Source organism: Cervus elaphus, chromosome 6, assembly GCF_910594005.1.
Source record: "Cervus elaphus chromosome 6, mCerEla1.1, whole genome shotgun sequence".
Taxonomy (NCBI): domain Eukaryota; kingdom Metazoa; phylum Chordata; class Mammalia; order Artiodactyla; family Cervidae; genus Cervus; species Cervus elaphus.
The window spans coordinates 14320058-14341605 of record NC_057820.1 but is presented as its reverse complement, the minus strand read 5'-3'; the positions used below and the strand labels follow the sequence as shown (position 1 = coordinate 14341605).

Below are 21548 nucleotides of genomic sequence, written 5' to 3'. Positions count from 1 at the left end.
CTATGTCAATTCAGTTGTGTCTGACTCTGAGTGACCCCGTGGACTCCAGGCTCTTCTGTCCATGGGATTCTCCAGGCAAGAATCCTGGAGTGGGTCGCCATGTCCTCCTCCAGGGGATCTCCCCGACCCAGGGACTGAACCCGCATCTCTTAGTCTCCTGCCTTGGCAGGCAGGTTCTTTACCACTAGCACCACCTGGGAAGCCCTCCACCAGGCCCTACCAGTGATAATTATTGACTCTGTTGGAGTTTCCTGTTCTGAAGTTCATCAGATGCCCTCCTGCTCCCCTCTGCTTAGGCCTGTGCAGATGATGTAGGAGCTGTGGCAGCTGGTGGTTTGTCCTCAGCCACTTTGCTGTTTGTGGCTACAACCTGTCATGTCATGCGGTAACCAGCCTCCAAAACAGCCTCAACATTTCCTCTGGTCCTTGTACGTTCATTGTGCTCCTCACATCAGAAGGGAGATGATATTATTCCTCCTTCAGAGTATGGGATGGGCCGGTGATTGATTTGACCAATAGAACGTGGAGAAGGTGACACGTGGGGCAACTCTTGGACCCTGGCCACTGGGTGAAAAGGCCAAGCCACAAGGAGAGGCCATGGACAAAGGGGAACTGAAGTGCCCAGAATAGCAGTTCCAGCTCCCAGGCAACAACAATATGAGAGCAACCTTGAATATTCTGCTTTAGTGGAGTCCCCAGATGACTGCAGCCCCCCTGCTACCAGAGTTGTTTTAAGATACAAAGCATTTTCAATTTTTTAAAGATTTATTTCAATTTTTTAAACATTTATTTATTTTTAATTGCAGGATAATTGCTTTACAATATTGTGTTGGTTTCTGCCATACATCAACATGAATCAGCCATAGGTCCCCCATGAATCATACATATATCCCCTCCCTCTTGAACCTTCCTCCCACCTCCTACCCCATCCCACCCCTCTAGGTTGTCGCAGAGCCCTGATTTGAGTCCCCTGAGCCATACAGCAAACTCCCACTGGCTTTCTATTTCACATATGGCAGTGTTTATGTTTCTATGCTACTCTCTCCATTCATCCCATCCTCTCCCCCAACTCCCCACCACCCCTTGTCCGTAAGTCTGTTCTCTTTGTCTGCATCTCCACTGCTGCCTGCAAATCGGTTCATCAGTACCATCTTTCTAGATTCCATATATATGCATTAAAATACAATATGAAGTGGGTTTTTTAATTTTTTAAACTTATTTATTTTTATTTTTGGTGGTGCTGGGTCTTCATTGGTGAGTGTGGGTTTTCTCCTTAGTTACAGCCGGTAGGGGCTACTTTCTAGTTGCCATGCGCAGGCTTCTCATTTTGGTGGCCCCTTTTGCAACAATAGAACTAAAAAAATTACTTTTATTGTACATGTCGTCTACGGTTTTCAGTTTGGTTATCTAGTTGCTCTGTCTGCTTTTATGCGGGAATTTGGAGATCCCAAGACAACGGCCAGTAACACCCTTTGCCAAAATTTTCCCAGAATCCACTCTGACATAAGATTATAAGGTTCTACTAGGACAGACCTCAGTCAAGACCTATGAAACCACCAGGGAGTATAATTCAGAACCGGAACAGAACATAGAGAATTTATAGCTTCCGCCTATGAACTTTAGTCTTTTAATCAGCCCTGTGTGAAAATAGACTCTCCCAAAGGGGACGGCAGAGGATGAGATGGCTGGATGGCATCACCGACTCGATGGGCATGAGTTTGAGTAAATTCCGGGAGTTTGTGATGGACAGGGAGGCCTGGCGTGCTGCGATTCATGGGATCGCAAAGAGTCGGACAAGACTGAGCAACTGAACTGAACTGATCCTCATTTTATGCCCCCAACCTCTTGGCAGTTAACAGTAAAAAATCCATGAATTTGATATGATTTGGGGGCTCTAGTTCCCTGATCAGGGACTGAACCTGGGTTCCCTGCATTGGGAGCACCAAGTCTTAGCCACTGGACCACCAGGGAGTCCTGAAAACTTACATTCTTTAGATATTTGTTCAGTGGTCTTTCTACTGTTCCCTGAGCACGCTCCTTGGGAGGTGCCCACCTCACTTTCAGCTGCCTAAACAACCTTCAGCACATTCCCTGAAGAGTCCTGCTAAGTACCATTATATTCACTTCATTATGTATTCAGGGACGGTAGAGAGTTCCTTGGAAATTGGCTTCTCTGGATGCTATACAACTAGTCTTTCTTTTAATCCAATTCTGATTTCAGAGTCACCAGCATTAAAATAAAAATGTGGCAGGCAGTTGGGAGGAGTAATGAAGTACTGAATTTAAGTTATTTTCAATTAAAAATGCAAGATCCTTAGGGTGGTACTTTAACATTTCCAGTCACCACAGTATTCTGTAAGGGGATACTGTGCTATATTAGTAAGAATTTTGGATCTTTGTGTATATAAGAGAGGGCTTTCCAGGTGACTTGGTGGTAGAAAATCTCTTTGCCAACGCAGGAGACACAGGAGACGTGAGTTTGATCCCTGGGTCGGGAAGATACCCTGGTGGAGGAAATGCCAACCCACTCTAGTATTCTTGCCTGGGAAATCCATGGACAGAGGAGCCTGGTGGGCTGCAGTTCTTACAGTCGCAAAGAGTTAGACATGAGTGAGCGATCAAGCATGCATTCACGCGTATTTGGGGGTAGGGAGATGAATGGAAAAGGGGATGATTGGTGGAGATTGTTAAAAGATGAAAACAGTGAGAAAAAAAAGCCCATCTTCTCAACACCAACAATTTAGGCAAGTCTAGTATTTTAGTAGATTCTTCATGTACAAGCCAAGATGTATAGAGTCACCAGCATTAACAGGAAACATTCTAACCACTTCTTGACTCTCCTTTTCCCATCCTTGGGTCTGCTGGGATCTGCCAGTGGGTGGAAGATATTGTCATTGTTTATAATGCTCGTATAAGCCTGCATGGATGTGAATGACATATATTTAGAAAGCAAAATAAAGCTTTAGGAAGATCTTCAATTTAATGGAAACTAGTCTAGTCATTTGGGAACCACAAGAGTTTTTTAGGGCAAATCTGCTTCTGCAAGCTGGAGGAAGTGTGGGTGTACTGAAGTCCCGGTCACACCTTGTGATGTCGGTCACCCCCAGCCCGAAGTTGATTGGCTGTGAAGAGCTGAAGCAGTGTTTAAATTCCTGCACCATCAGAGAAGTGTTCAGAACCTCAACTCAAGAGAGGCCTCATTGTCACAGATTTCCTCTTCGAGAACTTCAGCCTGATTGTTGAGCCTTTGGGGGAAAAGTCTGTAAATTGAAGAGGGTAAGATATTTTCATTGCTAAATTTTAAAAAATGACTTCTGCTGTGTTGTTTGGAAAATATTAAGTATAGGTACACGTTGAGAAGTGTTATGCCATACAGAGAAAGATGGGGAGAACTGTGCCTTGGGTAAAAATGATTCCATTTGTACCTTTGTTTATGCCAGTAAACAGCGGTATTAAAATGACATGTTGTCAATAGAGACAGGTGTTTTTCTCAGTAATACTTTAATTAGATCTCTGCATGGTACTTCTGAAAGGGAAAGTTTATTTATCAAGAGGCAGATGGAAGGTCATTTTGAAGTTTGGCTTTAATTAGTAAAACAAATAAAGCTTTTACATTTAGGTTTTATGGGTATAGTTATGTTCATGGCCCACAAGGCATTAAAGAATCTAAACTAGACTGGGAAAACTTTCAAAATATGGTCTTTTAAATTGAAAGTCATATGATGGTATTCATCCAATAATATTTGTTGTGAATTGAGTAGCTGAAAGGAGATGCTAAGACCACAGAAATAAACCAAGGGTGTGTTACTTACATTGCTCTTCTGTTGTTTATCTGGATAATCATGTAAGAGTGATGTCTTACACACTATCTGAGTTCCATAAATTTTCTTCTGTTCTTTAGGTGGGTATTCATGTTAAGATGAAGTCTTACACACAGTCAGAGTTCAATAAATGTTGAATATAACAGTCTTTTAAAAAACCTCTTAGTGTAGAGGACAGGAGTATACCCCTGTCCATCTGTACTTATATTTTTTGCATTTATTCCTCTTTTTCACCTGTATCAGAAATGTCTGTCTTCGATAACAGACAGTGGGAGCTGTGGTCAGGCAATGCTTTTCTGCATGATGTCTTGAAGATTCCATGTAGCAACACATCAAGTACTTGTCTTCTTTAGGAGTGATAGTGTCAGGTGACCCAGACTTTCTGTTTAACTGAGGGCCAAGTAGACTATGCTATTGGGTTGGCCAAAATTTTCATTCAGGTTTTCCCGTGGGTTGTTATGAAAAACTGGAATGAACTTTTTGGCCAACCCAATATTTGTTCTTGTTGGTTAAAATAAGTAAACAAGCAAGCAATTTTCTAACGGACATTAATCTATTAGAACCCCCACTCCACCATCCTGAATGGTGATGTGGACCAATGTGTCTCAGATGCTAAGAGGTCTTTCACATCTATATTTATTTTGGCAACACCTAGGAGTTATTGTACTGTGGTTGAAAGCATCTAACCAAGGGATGCTTATAACTGACCTCAATACAATTACAGTTGGAATGACTGGAATGTTTATTGATTTACTTGGTTGGTTTTCTGAATTTCTAATAGAATTTATGTCTTGGTCAAAATGCACTTTATTTTTGAAGAGTAGTAACAAAAACAAATTCTAGCTAATGGGGGTTCTGGTTAGTTGGGTTCTGGGTAATTTTGCTTTTGTAAAACCAGCTGTACACATTGCTGTATACTCAAGCACCTAGAACAGTGCCTAGCTCATAGGATGTTCTCAATAGGTATTTATTGAGTGCTAATAAGTGGATATATTGTGCATTAGTCTTATTAAGGATGACAACATTAAGAAAAACATAAGGAAAGTAATCATGATATATTGAGCCTATAGTTTTTCAAGTTTTGATTTCCTTCCTTCAGCCTATCTCTTTCATTTTTAGTTTACATAAAAGAAAATATATACACATGAATATTAACTTTGAGGAAATTCTAGAAATTCTGCACTACTTGAGGGTGGCTGGAGAAGAAAGAGACTGAAATACCTTCTCCAGATCCTGAACATTTTGGATCTTCTTGCCTCTGGGGAAACAACCGGTAAAGGTTAAAAGCATCTAAAACACACACTTCCAAACAGGTGGAACTCAAATTGAGGTTGTCCATCAGTTCAGTCGCTCAGTCGTGTCCGACTCTTTGCCACCCTATGGACTGCAGCATGCCAGGCCTCCCTGTCTATCACCAACTCCCAGAGCTTACTCAAACTCATGTCCCTAGAATTGGTGATATCATTCAACTATCTCATCCTCTGTCATCCTCTTCTCCTCCTGCCTTCAATCTTTCCCAGCATCAGGGTCTTTCCCAATGAGTCAGTTCTTTGCATCAGGTGGCCAAAGAATTGGAGTTTCAGTTTCAGCATCAGTCCTTCCAATGAATATTCAGGACTGATTTCCTTTAGGATGGACTGGTTGGATCTCCTTACTGTCCAAGGGACTCTTAAGAGTCTTCTCCAATACCACAGTTCAAAAGCATCAATTCTTTGGCGCTCAGCTTCCTTTATAGTCTAACTCTCACATCCATACGCAACCACTGGAAAAACCATACCTTTGACTAGATGGACATTTGTTGGTAAAGTAATATCTCTGCTTTTTAATATGCTGTCTAGTTGGTCATAGTTTTTCTTCCAAGGAGCAAGGGTCTTTTAATTTCATGGCTGCAGTCACCATCTGCAGTGATTTTGAAGCCCCCAAAAATAAAGTCTGTCACTGTTTCCATTGTTTCCCCATCTATTTGCCATGAAGTGATGGAACCAGATGCCATGATCTTAGTTTTCTGAATGTTGAGTTTTAAGCCAACTTTTTCACTCTCCTCTTTCACTTTCATCAAGAGGCTCTTTAGTCCTTCTTCACTTTCTGCCATAAGGGTGGTGTCATCTGCATATCTGAGGTTATTGATATTTCTCCTGGCAATCTTGAGCTTGCATATTTCCTTTTGTTATGTGTTCTCATTGTAGAATGACAGCACATGCAATGTAGAGGTGACACTTACCGATCACTGAAGAAGAACTTGGGGTTCTGGATTCATCTTTCATGCTTGTAGCTCTTTTGCTCATTTATTACCCAGAATAGGGCTACTGCATATCTGCTTCTACACTTTTGGGGTGGTTGGTAAAAAAGTTTGTAAGAGTTTGGAGCTCTCATCTGGAATATACTTCACACAAGTATAATTATTTTTTATCAAAAACACTCATTGAAAACCTAGCATAGGGTTTAAGCTCTGACTTTAATGCTTCATGGCAGACTATATTCTATGGGAGGCAGCATCAACTCTCTCAGGACCCCAGGGTGTATTTTATTTTAGTTTACCAGACTTCCACTTGGAAAATTAAGACTTTGAGTCAGGGTGCTAAATGGTATTTCTAGAGGCATGAGGAAGTTGCTGCATCTTTCTTGCAGTTCATAATATTCCATCCCTGCAAAACTGAACACCAGAAGCATGCCCTTCCTTCGTAAAACACACAACATTTACTAGTGTTAGAGCACTGCTTCATTGTTTTGTTAGTTAGAGAGAAGCAAAAGAAAATATAAGGAGAACTCAATATTTGTTGGCCTTTTATCAAGACTGGAATATTTACCAGTTTTCAGAGTACCATGAAGTTGTTACTATATTCAGATTTCACTTTGAAAATTAAAATGGTGAGCCATTAGACCTATGAAGCCAACACCATTGGCATAGAGTTATTTTGATAGTATTGTATCCAGCAGAAACTTTCCTTATGAAATGAACCTAAGGGACTTCCCTGGTGGTCCAGTGGTTAAGACTTTGCCTTCCAGTGCATCAGGTGAGGATTCGATCCCTGGTTGGGGAGTTAAGATCCCACATGCCTTGGGGTCAAAAACACCAAACATTAAAAAAACAGGAGCAGTATTGTAACAAATTCAATAAAGACTTTTTTTTTTTTTTTAAAAGAAATGAACCTAAGAACTTAAAAGATGTTTTGATTGTGGAAACTAAAGTGTAGGGGAGGAAAAATTTTCCTCTACTTTCTTAGGGTCTCTGACTGGGCCTAAAAATTAAACTGGCAGAAGACAGAAGAGCAGGAGAAGAGCCTACAAGTTTTACTAAAATTTCCACATGTACACGGGTGCCTTCCCAAGAGAATGAGGACCCGAAGTGACTGGAACAGAAGCTTTTACGACATTTAGGCAAAGAAACAACACATTTGTGAAGAACTGACAAGATACAGGGGATCTGAACTAGGACTAGTAGCTTGTGGAGAAGTCCCCAGGAAGACCTGGTTAGTTTAACAAGGTCTGTTTCTGCAGAATCCCTCAGCCTTGCCTCCATCTCTAATAAAGAGACTGTCTTCCCTCCTGCTGGGACAGGGGGCAGCTTTCACATGGGATTTATCTCCTGCTTCCAGGTAGGAAAAGAAGAATCAGAGCACCCTTCTGGCATCTGCTCTTTCTTAACTGCCTTCAGCTCCACAGAATTTTTGTGTCAGAAGCATATTTTGGGATGAGATATTCTGGTTTCCTTCAAAAGTTGAATGAGGCTTGTTTTAGGGGCAGTTGAACATTTTCACATTTTTGATATTAGGTGAAGGATTTGAAAAAGGAATCAAAATAATATTAAAGCACATGGACTGATATAAAGTATGGTGAATTAGGATGAAGAAAATAACACAAAGCATAGTGATGCTGATGAGGAATATGCTCAAGATGAGGGATGAGTGGCTCTGTTGGACCATTTGGGTGTAGAATTGTAGAAATGAGGTAGGCACCTTCTCAGTCTCCTTATCTTAGGATCTCCATTGTTTTCCTGAATAAATTTAAACAAATTAGACTAGGTGATTTCTTGAGCCTAATGTTTCAGACATTATTCAGTGTATTCAGTCATTATTGAGCAAGGTACAATTATTTCTGGGATCAGAGGTTGAAGTCACTTGGAGCACCTTAAAAAAGAAACCCATGCTTGTTTCCACCCTCAGCCAACAGATTTATTACCCTGTGGTGTGATTTGTGCACTGGTATTGCTAGTGGTAAAGAATCCGCTTGCCAATGCAGGAGATGCGGGTTTGATCTCTGGGTTGGGAAGATCTCCTGAAGGAGGAAAAGGTAACCCACTCTCTTATTTGAAAAATTCCATCGACTGGGGCCTGCCAGGGTTGGACATGACTGAGTGACTGACTGATTGCTTTAAATCTCCCCAGGTGATACTTATATACAGCCAAGCCTGGGGATCTTTGTCTTAGATGATTTTTTGTTTTTGTTCTTGGCTGTGTAGCATGTGGGATCTTAGTTCCCTGACTAGGGTTTGAACCTGCACCCCTTGCATTGGAAGTACAAGGTCTTAACCACTGGGCTGCAAGGGAAGTCCCTGGCATAGATCTTTTGTCACCAGCATAGTATATATTTAACATTTAAAGACACAAATCAGGAGGAGTGAAGTCTGAAATCAGCCTGTAGGACTTTCCATACAGTGTTTGGATGTCCATCTGTTAGGGCAGCCCCAGGGCTCATGAGTACCAGGCAAATTATTTTCCTTTTGAATCACTTCAATAACTTTTTACATTAGCATTGAGGACATTTATTTTTAGGTATAGAACAAATTGTTTTCCAAACCACCAGCTCCTGAGGTGTGAAATGAAGCCACCCTCCAGGAAAATACAGTTTGATTTGGCAGGTTTCTCTCAGTGTGATTCACAAGTGTATCCCAAACCTCTAATCTTCCCTGGATCTTTCAGTACTGTGAATGACGCTGAAAAAATTTAGCATAATCATGTATAATGTATGACTAAAAGGAGCACAGTGGATATGAAATGCTTTCTGGAGCCATAATATTAAGCCTACCATAATGGATTTCTTGCAGATGAAGAAAAAAAAGCAAAACCAATTGCATTTGTTTAGATGTTATTATGAGGTTATAAACATGATTGAGGATCCCTGCGTGTGCGTGTGTGTGTGTGTGTGTGTGTGTGTGTGTGTGTGTGTGTGTGTGTGAAGACAAATGCCCACATCTGTCAGTGGTATCAATAATGTAGTTTTCTGGTGGGATGATATTTGACAGTCTGTTCTGACATACTGGGCTGCGTATTCAGTATCAAATTGAAAGATCAGAAATTTCTCTATTGCTCTTTATTTTCCTTCATTTATCATAGCTTATGTGTTAGTTAAGAACTATTTATAGAGCTTCTCATTGAAAAGTTTTCGATTTATCTCTTGGGAGTGAGGTTTTTAAAAAACCGCTAATAAACCTAACAATTCACGCATGTATACTTCATCCATTGATGTAAACCATTAATTATTTTTTTGTATACTCACAGAGTTTAACAACCTTCACCAAAATCAATTTTAGAACATTTCATTATGTCCAAAATTCACCCGTTAGCTGTCACTCCAACCCCTCATCTTCTCTTTAGAGCTCAGTTGCTCAGTCATGTCCGACTCTTTGCAACTGTTTGGACTGTAGCTGGCCAGGCTCCTCTGTCCATGGGATTTTCAGGCAAGAATACTGAAGTGGATTGTCATTTTCCTTCTCCAGGGGATCTTCCACAGCCAGAGACTGAACCCACACCTCCTTTGTCTCCTGCATTGCAGGAAGATTCTTTACCTGCTGACCCATCAGGGAAGCCCTGATCTCCCTGTGCTGTGCTGTGTGTAGCTGCTCTAGCCCTGGGCAAACACTTACTCACTTTCTGTCTCTATAGATTTGCCTTCAGCGGACCTTTCCTATGAATGGAATCATACAGTATATGATCTTTGGTGCCTGGCTTCTTTCACTCAATATGATGTTTGCAAGATTCCTCTACTTTGAAGCATGCATCAATACTTCATTCCTTTTTATGGCTGAATAATATTCCACTGCATGGATATAGTGCATTTCATTTATCTATTCCTCAGTTAAAAATAAACTCAACTAAATGTCCATTGAAAGTGTTAAAAGTTGAAGCTCTTATATTTCTTTGGCGTAGAGAAAATCATCTTCTGTCTTTTATCACAGGTAGGGGTGACACACATGACTATGAAGACCACCATCCTTCTTATGTTCCTGTGGGGACTTTCCTGTGCTCTGCCAGTAAGTATCAGGATAGGGATGCATGAAAAAGAAAACGTTATATCTAAAACTGCACCTGTCATTTACTATAAGCTAAAAGACGTTGTGCCTGTTCCAGTCAGATGAGAATAGTAAATTCCTAGAAAGCTCCTTTCTTTAAAATATCATCCAAATTACCCCTTATTCTGCTCATTTGGCATTCATATAACTAGATGCTCATTCTCTTCCTCATAAGCCATGGTTTTCGAAGTGTTATCCCCAGACCAGCTGTGTCAGGATCAACTAGGACCTTGTTAGAAATGTAAATTCTCAGGTCCTAACTCAGACCTACAGAACCAGACTCTCTGGGGATGGGACATGGCAATTTGTGTTTTAGCAAGGCCTCCAGGTGATTCTGATGCATGCTAAAATTTGACGACTACTCCTTCTAACTATGTGATATGTTAACACCTGCTGCCTTGGAAATTTCTGGGAACTGACCATGTGTACTAAATCTTCTAGGTAGCCAGGTATCAAAATACTGAATCCAAGAGCTCTGAAGAATGGAAGGTGAGTAGAAATAAGATTTTTGGAAATATTTTTATTTTAGTATGTTATTAGTATAACCAAGTTCGCTTCACTGCAAATGTTCAAACTCCTAATGATTTTAATGAACACATTAGTAACCTGAGATATAGACGGTCAGGGCTATGATTTCTAGTTCTTATAAGAAAATGTAGTTCATATAATGCTTTGACTTCAACTTAATAGTGTAATTTGGTGAGGAAGCATTTTTTCCTCTGGCTTTATTTTCATGATAGGACTGTATGGTAGTGAAAGGGGATAGTTGACAATGAACCAAGTTTGTCCTTGAAAAATTAGGACTAGAGATCTGTTTTATCAGATGTCTGGTAGGCAGGAGTTTAGGAGGTCAAGTCCTGGAAGGTGGGAAAAGAAAGAAGAATGAGTGAATACTAGAGTCTTTGGAATGACAGCTAATCCAATAGTTCTTAATGCTCAGTAATTCAAGAGCCATTGCCAGACACAGTTCTTTGTTTTGCTTGTGTTAACTTTTTGAATCTTCACAGTATCCCCAATGAATTAGGTGTTGTATTTTATTCTTATTTTACAAATGAGAACTCTGAGACATAGAAAATAAGCCAGTCTGTCTAGGTAATATGGTTAATTAGTGTTCACGCCAGACTTTGAACCCAGGTCATTCTGGCCCCAGAATCTGCATTTTTACTGAGTGTTATACCCTTCTTGGAAAGGAACCAGGTCTAGGAAGTCAGTAGCTTTTCAAGATTGGAGCTACAGTCGTCACTCCGTATCCATAAGGGATTTAGTTCCGGGACCTCTGTGGATACCAAGATCCATGGATGCTCAATGCTTATATAAAATTGCATAGTATTTTCATATAACCTGTGCACATCTTCGTGTATACTTTAAATCATCTTTAGATTACCTATAATACCTAATAAAATGCCATGCAAATAGTTGCTGGAGTGCAGCAAGTACGTTTTGCCTTTGGGAACTTTCTGGAAGTTTCTCTTTCTCTCTTTCTTCCCTTCCTTCCCTCCCACCTTTCTTTTTTTCCCTACTATTTTGATCTGAGGCTGGTTGAATGTGTGGGTGTGAAACTCATGCATATGAAGGGCTGATTGTACACGTAAGGGTGAAAATCTTAACCTAAATCAGGATGTTTTTCATTGCCTATGTCCTGCTGGCTTTTACATATGCTACAGCTAGTTGTTTAGTTACTAAGTTGTGTCTGACTCTTTGTGACCCCATGGACTGTAGCCTGCCAGGTTTGACACAGCTAGGGCATAATGCTGGAGCTTTCCTGCTGACTCAGACAGTAAAGAATCTGCCGGCCATGCAGGAGACCTGGGTTCAATCCATGGACTGGGAAGATCCCCTGGGGGAGGGCGTGGCAACCCGCTCCAGTATTCTCAAGGAGCCTGGCAGGCTACTATAGTCTATACAGTCCAGGCTACAGCCTGGCTATGGTCCGACTCGCAGAGAGTTGGACGTGACTGAGCGACAAAGCACAGGGCATAATGCCATTAGTGCTATTAGTGCTATTAGTGCTGGCCAGATAATGCCAAAGGCCTGAGACAGCGTCCTGCCCCCGCTTGAGGCTGGAATGGGCATTGCAAAATGTCTTACATGAACTTTCACCAGGGGTGTCCTTGGGCTGGTTAGTTTAAAAGCAGCTGCTGTGGATCCTTTCGTTTAGCCAGAGTACCACAAACATGCGGTAGTCCCAGGTCTAGCCTCAGCATGAGAATAATAGCAATGTCTGGCTCCCTTCTACCCTTTAAGTGGCTGGAGTAGAGTCTGCCATGGTGCCTGCAGCAGTGTCAGAGGACAGAGACTTAGAGTGACCATGGCTTTTCCGTCTAGGAGAGAGCCCCAGCCCAGGACTGCCGAAAGGCTTGCTGAAGATGTGCTTCCAGCAGCTCCTTTCTGCTCTCCTTGGCACCTTGGGTCTGCACAACCATTGCTCAGCCGCTTTGACTCACATGGCATTAGGGGCTTTTGTCCTGCTCAAGGGGAAGGGGGAGAGGAGGTGGGGAGAGGGCACCAGAGGTGGTGCGGGCATTCTTAGAGCTCCTATAAAATTGAAGAAAGTAAAATAAATCAGAACTATGACTAATTAAGTTTCAGACTTAGCATTTTGCAATTTTGGTGATCTTACATGGCATCTGGTCCTATCACCTCATAGGAAATAGATGGGGAGACAGTGGAAACAGTGTCAGACTTCATTTTTGGGGGGCTCCAAAATCACTGCAGATGGTGATTGCAGCCATGAAATTAAAAGACGCTTACTCCTTGGAAGGAAAGTTATGACCAACCTAGATAGCATATTAAAAAGCAGAGACATTACTTTGCCAACAAAGGTCCATCTAGTCAAGGCTATGGTTTTTCCAGTGGTCATGTATGGATGTGAGAGTTGGACTGTGAAGAAAGCTGAGCGCTGAAAAATTGATGCTTTTGAACTGTGGTGTTGGAGAAGACTCTTGAGAGTCCCTTGGACTGCAAGGAGATCCAACCAGTCCATCCTAAAGGAGATCAGTCCTGGGTGTTCACTGGAAGGGCTGATGCTGAAGTTGAAACTCCAGTACTTTGGCCACCTCATGTGAAGAGTTGACTCATTGGAAAAGACCCTGATGCTGGGAGGGATTGGAGGCAGGAGGAGAAGGGGGTGACAGAGGATAAGATGGTTGGATGGCATCACCGACTCGATGGGCATGAGTTTGAGTAAGCTCAGGGAGTTGGTGATGGACAGGGAGGCCTGGCGTGCTGTGATTCATGGGTTGCAAAGAGTCGGTCATGACTGAGCGGCTGAACTGAACTGAACTGAACTAAACTGACATGACTCAAGACAGGTGGCTTTTTTCTATTCAGTTTTGTCCACTACTTGATTTTACAAAGGATATTTATAATCCTTTTGAATGTTCTCAAAATGGATCATTTCTTCTGGTTATATCAAACTGAATGGTTCTCAAGAGGCTTTCATCAGCCAAATTCATCCTCACAGCAACCAGGGGCAATAAGCAGAGAGGTTGCTAATATTCTAAATTTAGAAATAAGAGACTGACATCACAGAGGTGAAGTGAATTGTCCAACCATCAAAGTTTATGTAAGATCTAAGTGTTTCCTGGAATACATGAATTTCAGTACTACCCTCAAGACAGTTTTCAGGGCTAAAACACAATTCAAGGAGCGAATTGACACTTAAAGCTGGGTTTATGAGTTCCAATGTTATTTTTTCTATCTTACATTTTTTCTGGGTTGTGTATTTTTCTTCAAAGAAATTTTATTTTTCTCTAACTATGGGAAATATAAAAATCTTCTAAGTTTTTTATATACAAGACCTTTTTAGGCCATTGGTCATGTCATAGTCATTCACTTTTTTAAGCTATTTCATTATAAAATATCATTAATACTCATGTAATATAAAATATCTATCAATAAGCTAAAACCCTAAAATTATTACGAATATTTGCAATGATATTATCCATCTGTGAAGGAGTAACTTGTTTTCCTTCCTTTGTTACAGGGTCATTTGGCTCAGACACCAACACCACCTTTGGTAACTATCTCATTTATTTTTTCAAACTTTAAACTTTTTATTTTGTATTGGGTATAGCTGATCAACAATGTTGTGGCAGTTTCAGGTGAACAACAAAGGGTCTCAGCCATACATATATATGTATCCATTCTCCCCCAACTACCACCCCCTTCCATCCAGACTGGCATACAATGTTGAGTAGAGTTCCATGTGCTATGCCGTAGGTCCTTATTGGTTATCCATTTTGAATATAGCAATGTGTACATGATCATCCAAAACTCCCCAGCACTCTAATTTATTTTTTGTCATAAATATCTCATAAAATCACTTTGACACTCTTCTCATCATCTCAGGACATTTGGAAAGTCGCAAATCCAAACCACAAGAGATTGATGTGTGCCATGTTTTCTTTTCTTTCCTCAGGAATTACTAACATGAAAAATAAACAACAAATTTTTTTTTTTCTTTTTAGGAGAGCAGTGAGTCATCAGAAGAAAGTAAACTTAGCTCAGAGGAACAGGTAATTAAACAGACCTTTCTTAACTTTCCAGGCTACTTAGGAGTTGAAGGAAATGATGTTAGATTAAATTACCTGGTGACTGTTCTAAATATAAGATGTTCTAAACTTTGGTTATGCTGTCTAAAAAGTCCTATAAAATAGGAAGGAAAAAAGAGTGGGAGAATTCAGAGGTAGACATGCTCTTCATTCCATATTTATCACTGGGGCCAGATGATAGAAGCTGTGGCCCTAAATGTTCCTCTAGTTAAAGAGGACACACTCACACACACATACACAGAGAAAGTCATAAACTCTGTTAGACAATTAACAGCTTGCTCATAAATCTCAGATATTGCTTTTACAATTGGAGCAGTTCAGACCAGGCAGAGAAAAACATTCTGGTTCAGGTGTGATACATTCGGGGCCTGAAGACTACCTCTGTACCCAGAATCCTGCTAGACTGCTAAAGGAGAGACTAGCTTTTGCCCTGAGGAAACTTTAAGAGGACAGCTGCTTCAGTAATGACTTCTTTTTAAAAAAAAATAGTTTCTCATCTGTGGCCCTGGGAGATAGAAAAGCTGACTTAGCTTGAAAGTGAAAGTCGCTCAGTCATGTCCAACTCTTTGCGACCCCACGGACTATACAGCCCATGGAATTTTCCAGGCCAGAATACTAGAGCAGGTAGTCTTTCCCTTTTCCAGGGGATCTTTCCAAGCCAGCGATCGAACCCAGGTCAGGAGGAGCCACTGGAGAAGGAGACGGCAACCCAGTCCAATATTCTTGCCTGGGAAATCCCATGTAACCTGGCAGGCTACAGCTCATGGAGTCACAAAGAGTCGGACACAACTAAGTGATTAAACAGCAGCAGTAGAGAGAGACAGAGTAGATTTTTCCAGGGTGTGATGAATGAAGGCTCACTGACCTTCCTTATCTGAGTAGAGCATCCAATTGTTTAATTTTTGGGGATCTAAGTTACACTTAGAACTCAGAGATCATCCGAGTTGCACTCCTTCAGCTGAGCCTTCTATAGGCAACTCTCTGCCTGTGCAAGCCAGTATAAATGTGGTTTTGGTAAGATCTATACCTTACTGCAATATTATACTTTCATTTCAGCCAAAGGTTTCATTCACCAGCTGTAATACATTTCCCACCCCAGCCCCAGAGTTGATTTGAAAAAAATACCTGAGTCATTTCAAAATCACCCAGTATTTAAAAAAAAAACTCTATCTTAAACCAAATAATTTGATGAGTATTCTATCTTCCCTAGTGGCTCAGACGGTAAAGAATCTATTGCAATGCAGGAGACCTGGGTTCCATTCTTGGGTCTGGAAGATATTCTGGAGAAGGGAATGGCAACCCACTCCAGAATTCTTGCCTGGAGAATCCCGTGGACAGAGGAACCTGGTGGGCTACAGTCCATGGGATCTTAAAGAGTCAGACACGACTGAGTGACTAACAAGTTCACTTTCACTGTTCTACACCAAATAATTTGAGGAATATTATAACCCAATTCTTTAATTTACAAAAAAATTTCTGAAAGTATCCTTTAAGGGCTCATACTTACAATATAATTTGAGTTTCATAAATGTGATTTCTAGAGAACATTTTGAAAAGACTTGTGCAGCACTGAGTGAATGGTGCCTATGGAAAATGGGATGACTTGACTTTCAACTTCCCTTCCTTCCTTTTTAACCCCCGTTTGAGACATTATTGAGCTGTACAACTGAACATGGCTTAGATGAGGGACCCAGGAAGAAGAAAACAGAAAGAGCCTAGATGGGCATTAGGTACAACCCTCTAGAGCAGCTCCTGGGGGTACTGACCGTGTCTGTTAACCCCAAACTCCAGGCAAATGAAGACCCCAGTGACAGCACAGAATCCGAGGAGGTCCTGGGCCTTGATGATCAGCGTAGACCAGCTGGCGGTCTGTCTCGATGGGGAGGAAGCGAAGGCGATAATAAAGATGACGATGAAGACGAGAGCGGAGATGACACCTTTGGTGATGATGACGGTGGCCCAGGGCCCGAAGAGAGACGATCACGAGGGGACTCCAGGCTTAGAAGCGACGAAGACTCGGCTGACACCACACGATCCAGGGAAGACAGCGCCCCTCAAGGGGATGAGGGGGCCCAGGATACCACCAGAGAGAGCAGGGACCTTGACCGTGAGGATGAGGGGAACAGCAGGCCCGAGGGCGGTGACTCCACTCCAGACAGCGAGAGTGAGGAGCAGTGGGTGGGAGGCGGCAGTGAGGGGGATAGCAGCCATGGGGATGGCTCTGAGTTCGACGATGAAGGGATGCAGAGCGATGACCCGGGCGCCTACAGGAGCGAGAGGGGCAACTCCCGAATAAGCCGTGCCAGCCTCAAGTCAAGAGAATCGAAAGGGGACGATGAGGAGCAGGCAAGCAGGCAGGATTCCCATGAGAGCCCAGCAGCGGGGTATCCCCGCAGGAAATTCTTCAGGAAGTCTCGCCTTCCTGAGGAAGATGGCCGAGGGGAGCTTGACGATAGCCGCACGATGGAAGTCATGAGTGACTCCACCGAAAACCCCGACTCCCCAGAAGCCGGCCTCGGCCAATCCAGGGAACACAGCAACAGTGAATCTCGACAAGAGAGTGAGGAGAACCATTCCCCGGAGGACAGTCAGGATGTCCAAGACCCCAGCAGCGAGTCTAGCCAAGAGGTCGACCTGCCTTCTCAAGAAAACAGCAGCGAATCTCAGGAAGAGGTGCTACATGAGTCCAGGGGTGACAACCCCGAGAACGCCACCAGTCACTCCAGAGACCCTCAGGCAGACAGCGAGTCCAGTGAGGAGGACATATTGGATAAGCCCTCCGATTCAGAGAGCACATCCACAGAGGAGCAGGCTGACAGCGAATCCCATGAGAGCCTCAGGTCCTCGGAGGAGAGCCCGGAGTCCACCGAAGAGCAGAACAGCTCTAGCCAGGAGGGCGCCGGGACCCAGAGCCGGAGCCAGGAGAGCCCGTCTGAGGAAGACGATGGTAGCGATTCCCAGGACAGCAGCAGATCGAAAGAAGAGAGCAACTCGACCGAGAGCGTGTCAAGCAGCGAGGAAGAGGCCCGAGCCAAAAACACTGAGGTAGAAAGCAGAAAATTAACGGTCGACGCTTACCACAACAAACCCATCGGAGATCAGGATGACAATGATTGCCAAGATGGCTACTAGCATGGGCGTGCCTGCGCGCCTCTCACAGACAGGCGTCTTGGAGGCTGGAGACCAGGGAAAATCATAACTAATTTATTGACGTTTGTATCAGAAGAATAGCCCGAGGCCATTTCTCTCTGAAAGGAAATGCTTGATGTTTGTGTCTAGGATGTCATCAAACCATAGAGGTTTCAATAATGAGAAATGTCACTAGAACACCCTCAATGAGAGACCCGAAGCAAGGAAAGATGCGCATTGTTGCTTCACAGCTGAAATAGTTCCTAACTCATCAACCTAAGGCACAGTTACACAGGTTGTGCTATGTACCAGGCACTGCGCTGGGTGGGGAGGAGGTCAAGAAGCTTAAAGACTTGTATCTTGCTCCTGAGGAGAACGTTTTCTTGTTGTTCAGTCTCTAAGTCGTGTCCATCTCTTTGTGACCCATGGACTGCAGCACGCCAGGCTCCTCTGTCCGCTACTAACTCACGAAGTTTGCTCAAATTCATGTCCACTGAGTCAGTGATGCCATCTAACCGTCTCAGCCTCTGTGCCCCCTTCTCCTTGTGCCTTCCATCTTTCCCAACATTAGGGTCTTTTCCAATGAGTTGGCTCTCCTCATCAGGTGGCCAAAGTATTGGAGTTTCAGCTTCAGCATCCATCCTTCCAATGAATATTCAGGGTTGATTTCCTTTAGAATTGACTAGTTTGATCTCTGAGGAGCTTATAGAGGGATAAATAAAGCTGAAAAGGGATAAATATGACAAAAGCAAGAATTGTTACTGTCCAGTGTGGTGAGCGCTATTAGCACAGATATGAACAAAACACAAGGATTCACAGAAGAGGGCGCACTTTGCCTTGAGAATTAGAGCAGGCTTCACAGCAGGAAAGACACTGAAATCAGAACATTGCATGGGATTTCTCCATTTAAGGCTAGACAATTCTATTTATCCTTGGTATCAGCAACAGAAAATCCTTTATGAATAAACATTTAGTTTGTGAAAGTGTTTTCAAATTATGGCACAGTAGTGTGTTTTGTAGAAGCAAAAATTTTTTTCAATTAACCCTTTTTGATTCTGTGTGTGTGTGTGTGTGTGTGTGTGTGTGTGTGTGTGTGTATGCGAAACTCCCATGAGCGTCACCTCCCTGACCACTGGCGATGATATGGAGGACTGGGTAGGAGAGGGTGGAAAAGTGAAGTTCCTCTTTAAATAGACAACTATCAGCTTAATTTTCTTCTAAGATCAATCTATGTGCAAAGCTAGAAAAACTGTTCTTGGAGTCCTCTATTTGTGTTGCACATAGCAAAATTGTGTGTACAGAATTCAATTGATATTGCCTAATACCCTTTGAAATGTTACCTCAACTAAAATATTTGTTTTGTAATAAATATAATAATATCCAGAAGTATGTGCTTATTTCTTATAGTGATGCCAATTTTTAGGATACGAAACAACTTATCCTTTCAGACATTGTAAAATAGTTTATCAGCTTTCTCCCATTAAAACAAAAGATTTCTTTATTTTCTGAACATTTAATTTTATTGATAATTCAGGTAGCATTTGATACAATTGTTTTTCATGTTGCTTATGATATTTCACTAAATGTATCTGTTATGGATAAGGGAAAAAAGGGAAGCCAACTCTCAGCTTTTTGTATTCAGTTCAGTTCGGTTTAGTCGCTCAGTCATGTCCGACTCTTTGCGACCCCATGAATAGCAGCACGCCGGGTGTCCTTGTCCATCACCAACTCCTGGAGTCCACCCAAACCCATGTCCATCAAGTCAGTGATGCCATCCAACCATCTCATCCTCTGTCATCCCCTTTTCCTCCTGCCCTCAATCTTTCCCAGCATCAGGGTCTTTTCAAATGAGTCAATTCCTCACATCAGGTGGCCAAAGTTTTGGAGTTTCAGCTTCAACATCAGTCCTTCCAATGAACGCCCAGGACAGATGCCGCACCAAAAGTTCATGGTGTTTGGGTTTAATGTTAGCTCTTGCTGGTCTCGCAGATTGTCCCAAGTGTAAACTTTTGGAACTACAGGGACACACATTCTTTACCTTGTATTTCCCTGAAGGAAACAACCTCACCTCAGCACTTCTATTTTTTTTTAAGGTTTTTTTTTTTTTTCTAATATGGATCACTTTTAAAGTCTTTACTGCATTTTTTTTTTTTTTTTTTTTTTTTACAATATTGCTTCTGTTTTACATTTTGGTTTTTTGGCCATGAAGCCTGTGCAATCTTAGCAATCTTACACCCCCTGCCTTGGAAGGCGAAGTCTTAACCACTGGACCGCCAGGGAAGTCCCAAATATTTCCACTTTGTCAAATGTGTTTTCACCCACAGGGCCACTAGAGCACATTACGTGCATGCTAAGTTGCTTCAGTTATGTCTGACTGTGATCCTGTGGACTATAGCCTGCCAGGCTTCTCTGTCCATGGGATTCTCTAGGCAAGAATACTGGAGTGGATTGCCATGCCCTCTTCCAGGGGATCTTCCTGACCCAGGGATTGAACTCTGGTCTCTTATGTCTCCTGCATTGGCAGGCAGGTTCTTTACCACTAGCACTCCCTACAAATTCATTCAGAGAATCAAGACTTCCCAGTCTTCAGTCTGACGCTTCCCATCCTTCACACCTCTCTGGTCCCTCACAACATCAAGCCTATGGTAGACAAAATATATTTCTAATCTTCTTCCTTGAGATTTTAACCCAGTAGATCTGGAGTGAAACCCCAAGTTAAATATTTCAAAAAGGGTCCTAGGAGATTCTGAAGAAGCCCATGGGAATACCTACATTTCCATTCTCTGACTCTACAGATTAGTTATCTGGCTTTATTAACCTGCAGGTTCCCACCAACCCACAGTTTCTTCAGAGGAAAACTGTCTATGCACAGATCTCCTGGTTGCCTGAGATGTAGCTGACCAGGTTCCAGCCAAACAAGTGCCCTTCCTCACAGCAGGTGATCAGGTGGGATGAGCACCCCACCCAAGACGGATGGGCCAACAGCCTCAGAACAGGCCTGTTATAAAGGCCTGCCTGATGGTGGCTTGAGGTCTAATCTGAGTTCCCCTCTTTTGGAGATCTGGCTGTTAGGGAAAGAGAGGTCAGAAAGTGGTCCAAACAAAAACAGATGGGAAAATACAGACAGGCAGAAATAGGGAGAAAGTTCAAGTCTATTAATGATGGGGCACAAAATTGAAAATGATCTAGCTCCTGACACTGAGGGACAAAATCATAATCTTCTTACTCTCTTGCTTGGGTCCTGACTCTCCTGTTGTCTATCAGGCTTTCTTGGATCTCCGTGACCTTCTTGGCATATAAAGAAACCAAGAGCCTCTCAATCATTTTCTAATGGTTTGTTTTCCTAGACCTGTAACTTTGAAAGAGCCCCTTTAAATGGAAAATTTTAGTGTTAGCTGGAGAAGCTAACCATATTCCGAAAAAAGGAAGCTTATATGAAATGTTTAGAAAACATGGCTTAATGTGCAGAAGAACTCATTCAGCCCAGAAGCCACTGATTGCACCACAAAGCGCTAGACACTGGCTTGTTCTGCTGATCCTGCTCAGAATGACTCTGGATGCGGCCAGTAACACTGGTGCTACAATAACACTGGTGCCGCTGATCCCAGCTGTCTTGTTGCCAGAGATCATTCTCCACCAGCCCTGCTTCAGTGCATCACTAGCTCTCAATTCAACATTTGTGGCAGATTCATTTCCCAGGTTTCTATGGAAGACGGGGAAAATCAAGATTCTGAAACTGAGCTTCGTGGGGGAAGG

General features: G+C 42.4%; 1 protein-coding gene across 1 annotated transcript; it reads left to right on the top strand.

The window, feature by feature from the left end:
• Positions 1-3173: 3173 nt before the first annotated feature.
• Positions 3174-19178, top strand: DMP1 (dentin matrix acidic phosphoprotein 1). Its single transcript, XM_043906229.1, has 6 exons — positions 3174-3276; positions 9997-10071; positions 10552-10599; positions 14096-14128; positions 14580-14627; positions 16455-19178. Exons 2-6 carry the CDS (start codon positions 10012-10014, stop codon positions 17793-17795), a joined length of 1530 nt encoding a protein of 509 aa, XP_043762164.1. The 5' UTR covers positions 3174-3276; positions 9997-10011; the 3' UTR covers positions 17796-19178.
• Positions 19179-21548: the final 2370 nt, after the last annotated feature.